This window comes from Salvelinus alpinus, chromosome 5 (assembly GCF_045679555.1).
Source record: "Salvelinus alpinus chromosome 5, SLU_Salpinus.1, whole genome shotgun sequence".
In the NCBI taxonomy this organism is placed as follows: domain Eukaryota; kingdom Metazoa; phylum Chordata; class Actinopteri; order Salmoniformes; family Salmonidae; genus Salvelinus; species Salvelinus alpinus.
The window spans coordinates 33,306,875-33,311,405 of record NC_092090.1 but is presented as its reverse complement, the minus strand read 5'-3'; the positions used below and the strand labels follow the sequence as shown (position 1 = coordinate 33,311,405).

Genomic DNA, 4,531 nt, shown 5'->3' with positions numbered 1-4,531 from the left:
TTGTCCCGGTGCTGCTCCTTGTCCCGGTGCTGCCCCTTGTCCCGGTGCTGCCCCTTGTTCCGGTGCTGCCCCTTGTCCCGGTGCTGCCCCTTGTCCTGCTGAGGCCTATTATTTTAGGTGGGGGTACTTAGAGGGTGGTCATTGGGAGGGGGATAATAAAGCTGGGATTGACTATGGTGGGGTGGGGACCTCGCCCAGAGCCTGAGCCACCACCGTGGTCAGATGCCCACCCAGACCCTCCCCTAGACTTTGTGCTGGTGCGCCCGGAGTTCGCACCTTAAGGGGGGGGTTATGTCACGTTCCTGACCTGTTTTCTGTTAGTTTTTGTATGTGTTAGTTGGTCAGGACGTGAGTTTGGGTGGGCAGTCTATGTTTTGTGTTTCTATGTTGGTTTATGGGTACCTGATATGGTTCTCAATTAGAGGCAGGTGGTTTTCATCTCCTCTGATTGAGAATCATATTAAGGTAGGTGTTTTCACATTGGGTGTTGTGGGTGGTTGTTTCCTGTGTCTGTGTTTGTTGCACCATACGGGACTGTATCGTTCGTTCGTTTGTTTGTAGTCAGTACTTGTTCGTTCGTTCTTCGTTACATGTAAGTTCGTAGTCCTGGGGCCTGTTGCACAAAAGTAGAATTAAGACATCCGGGATAAATGACTCAGCTGAGCTCAATGAAGCCAAAACATGTGCGTCCAGGCTTAATTGGTTGCACAAAGACCAAGCCAGGATGAGCAGACACGGATTCATTAAGCCAGGTGAAACCAATCCTGGATAGGTGCGCGCTCACGGCTCACTCAAATAGACCCCGCCACAGATCACAGATTAACTGATTTACCATGGCAACTAGAGCCGCGTACTTTTCCCCGTCGGAAGCACAAATCCTCATGGAGGCATACGAGGAGGTAAAAGATATAATTAAGAAGAAAGGCAACACCGCCACAGTGATAAAGCAAGAGAAAAAGCGTGGCAAAGTATTGCAGACCGCCTGAATGCGTAAGTAGTGCACAATTACACACTCACCGCTCCGCTGAAACATCACAATTACAATTCAAATATTTAATTCACATCTCCAAAAATGCAGTTGTACTGTAATTATGAAACGGTTAAATTTTTTATTGAAATGCACTGCAGATATGAGTGAAATTGTGTAAAGTAACTCCATCACACTGTATAAAGCTATGATAATTTGTTTGATATTTTTACTGAAAACAAGACAAAAATACCAAGTAATTTTTTGCAGTGTGACTCCATTAAATGTGTGTGTGTGTGTGTGTGTGTGTGTGTGTAGATTAAACATGAACGGGCCAAAACGGACATGGCAGCAGGTCAAAATCAAATACAAGAACATTCTGCAGAATGGTATGGTCCCTGACTAATATTTAACAAAGCACAAGCATATATTGTACCCAGAAGGTGCCTGCTCACACATTGTCTGTACTGTTTTAGCAGTGAAAAAGAATACCCACAGACAAGGCACGGGTGGTGGGTCACCAAAGGCTGACCTTACCCCAGCAGAGGACATGGCCTTGGAGCTAAATAAAGGCAGGCCCGTCTTAGAGGGGATCCCTGGGGGGAAAGAGACGAGCATAGGTTCCTCCCAAGATGCCACCCGCTTCATTCAAGGTATGTCCTTCCATCTCTACATGGGATACAACCACATTCATATTGAATCAATTTGGACTGTCTGACTTTGGTTTACCTATTGCCTTGCAGTGTCTGGCAGCACTGTGTTCCTGTTAGAGCCACCAGCACAAGCACCAGACGATGCTGATCCAGTGAGTACTCCATCAAAGGCATACTGTAGGCCTGGCATGTCTTGTCTACTAGCTTCAATATGAATCCGATTAAATGTGATAGGGTGAAGGCCCCAGTGCAGCAGCAACAGCACATGATGGAGACGATGATGAGGAGGAGACCATCTCTCTGGATTCCAGAAGGCATGAGGTATCATGTTAAGACTGTGAAAGTACTATTTACTCTACAATGGTGAGGAGTCCTCATCAAAATCAAAAAATCTAATTTCTTTTACAGGACCCAGATGCTATACAGTGGGAAAACCAGCCTGGCAACATAGTGCGTATTAATAAAAGGACACCACATCCTGCCAAATTCCAGCTGCGCTAATTGTATTGTGTTCACAGAGCTCACAAGCTATCAGAAAGTTGTATGGCAACCACCTCCGGCGCCAAATAGAACTGGCAGACATAGACATTCAGTACAAGAAGAAAAAGATGGAAAATCTTGCACTGGAGTCCGAAATAAAAAAGAGGACAATTAGGAAACTGGACCTTGAAATAAAAAAACTTGAGAGGGAGGTGAGATATGCCTTCAATGTACACTGTATGCTAACTGTAACACAAATGTATTAATCATTATTTTTCTTTCCTCCCCCAGCTCCAAGAAGATGACACAGCTCAAAATAAAAATTAGGTATATTCTCGTAAAGTCAAGTGAGCCATGACATATGAGCTCTTATTGTGAGCACACAGGACGGTGGCATCTTTCTAAGGTTTTTTTTATTTTCCCAGCAATCAGTACAACCAAGTCATCGTTATAAGGCATCGCCCTCTTTTGCCCACCCCCCCAGCACCAGGTGTGGCCACTAGCCTATATGAAGGCCCAAAATTGTGTGTTCCTTTCTGCTCTGACAATGGCATGCCCATTCGTGCGAGATGTGGTGGATGAAGAAGCACTTGTGCTGAGGAGAGCCTTCAGGCGAGAAAGGGTCTTCAGGGACCGGTTGGACCCACTGGCCTTCCCTGATGACCATCTATATGAAAGATACAGGTTTTCTGCAGATGGCATCAGGTATCTATGCAGACTACTGGGTCCCAGGATTAAGCACCGCACTGCACGGAGCCATGCACTGAGTGTGGAGCAAATGGTTTGTGTGGCCTTGCGCTTTTTTGCTAGTGGAGCCTTCCTGTACTCAGTGGGGGATGCAGAACAGCTGAACAAGGCCATAATTTGCCGCACAATAAGGAGTGTGTGTCTGGCTATCAAAGCATTAGCAGATGTCTTCATCTCCTTCCCTGGCCACAGAAGACTCTGTGACATCAAAGAGGAGTTCTATAGGATTGCAGGTAAGAGGATCTACAAATTACAGGACAACTGTTAACACATAGTAGGATACTCATTACTTTGTGTGACAGGTTTCCCCAATGTCATTGGTGCAGTGGACTGCACACACATAAGGATAAAAGCCCCCTCAGGTGCCCATGAGGCCGATTTTGTGAATAGGAAATCCTTTCACAGCATTAATGTTCAGGTGAACATAACTTTTTGATATTGTCCATTGACGAACACTCTGCATTGCCAGTGATGTGCATTGATTGGTGTAATATTCCTCATCTTATGATTTCAGATGGTCTGCAATGCTGACTGTGTGATCAGCAATGTTGTGGCAAAATGGCCTGGCTCAGTCCATGACTCCAGAATCTTTCGGGCCTCTGAAATCTATCAGTGCCTATCACAAGGTAAGCCACACAACCCCTATTTATAACCATCATGGCTGTGTCAAGAATATCACTGTGTTTATGAGGTAGTAATGATGAGATTTTGTGTTGACAGGTGAATTCTCTGGTGTGTTGCTGGGAGACAGGGGGTATGGCTGCCAGCCTTTTCTCCTGACACCTTTCACAGACCCCCAGGAAGCACAGCAGGCCTACAACCATGCCCATGCCAGGACCAGGGCCAGAGTTGAAATGACCTTTGGCCTCCTGAAGGCACGCTTTCACTGCCTTCACAAATTAAGGGTCAGCCCTGTTAGGGCATGTGATATTACTGTGGCTTGTGCTGTCCTCCACAATGTGGCCTGCCTGAGGAAGGAGAGGGCCCCCAGAGTGCCACCAGCCATGGACTGGGACAATCCGGCAATCTTCCCTGATGACGACAGTGGTCGGCTGCTGAGGGACCAATATGTGTTGAATTATTTTAGTTAGTATGTGTGCTTTCAATTTTGGTTAAATATGTCCTGCGGTGGCAGAGGAATTTGGGTTTTTTTGGGTTCGTTTTTTGACGAATTTGGCCTCTTATGATGTTTGTGCGGTATACTGTGTGTAATACAAGGCTGCAGGGAGGCTACTGCATCCATTCATTTGTCTGTTCAGTTGATGTGTATGGATTTGTCCTGCATTTATTTTAGTGTGCAGACATGCAGGGTGTGTTATATACAGACCTTTGAATGTGTATGTATCATTTTGTATAATATGCTTGGATTCTGTGCTTTCCATCTTGTAGAGTCACTGTGACTTCAGTTTCGAAAGGAGCTGATGGTTTACCTGCTTTGTTTTGTCCTTATTCAATAAAGGAACATAATGTTACACATTGTGTTTTTATATTCATATGGAATGTGTATTTGTTTATATGACAGAGTACTAGGGCCACACTGAAGAAAAAGGATAAAGTCATAAATTTATGAGGCTGGTTCTTTCTGCAGAAAAGCTACATATTGTTTTTACAGTTTTGATACTTATGACAATGTGATACTTAATATTCTGGCACATCAGCATGTCTTTGTTTATGAAACCATACT

At 44.9% G+C, this 4,531-nt stretch overlaps 1 protein-coding gene across 5 annotated transcripts; it reads left to right on the top strand.

Moving 5' to 3' along the window:
- The first annotated feature begins 1,203 nt into the window (after window positions 1-1,203).
- On the top strand, window positions 1,204-4,319 carry LOC139575958 (putative nuclease HARBI1). Of its 5 annotated transcripts, none has more exons than XM_071401452.1 (10): window positions 1,206-1,356; window positions 1,444-1,620; window positions 1,711-1,772; window positions 1,855-1,941; window positions 2,029-2,070; window positions 2,139-2,312; window positions 2,392-2,427; window positions 2,526-3,080; window positions 3,362-3,473; window positions 3,568-4,319. In XM_071401452.1, exons 1-7 carry the CDS (start codon window positions 1,293-1,295, stop codon window positions 2,425-2,427), a joined length of 642 nt encoding a protein of 213 aa, XP_071257553.1. In that variant the 5' UTR covers window positions 1,206-1,292; the 3' UTR covers window positions 2,526-3,080; window positions 3,362-3,473; window positions 3,568-4,319. The 5 variants fall into 5 exon arrangements, with proteins under 5 accessions (XP_071257552.1, XP_071257551.1, XP_071257553.1 ...); XM_071401449.1 differs by adding an exon at window positions 3,150-3,265 and having other exon boundaries at window positions 1,209-1,356; window positions 2,392-3,080; XM_071401448.1 differs by adding an exon at window positions 3,150-3,265 and having other exon boundaries at window positions 1,209-1,356; window positions 2,029-2,312.
- Window positions 4,320-4,531: the final 212 nt, after the last annotated feature.

What these genes read in the sequence shown, in the direction of transcription:
- LOC139575958 (XM_071401449.1), top strand. Translation starts at nt 2,609, where the DNA reads ATGAAGGCCCAAAATTGTGTGTTCCTTTCTGCTCTGACAATGGCATGC. An exon ending in TTCACAGCATTAATGTTCAG is followed by an intron (nt 3,266 to 3,361) that starts GTGAACATAACT and finishes TTATGATTTCAG; the next exon opens with ATGGTCTGCAATGCTGACTG. An exon ending in CTATCAGTGCCTATCACAAG is followed by an intron (nt 3,474 to 3,567) that starts GTAAGCCACACA and finishes TTGTGTTGACAG; the next exon opens with GTGAATTCTCTGGTGTGTTG.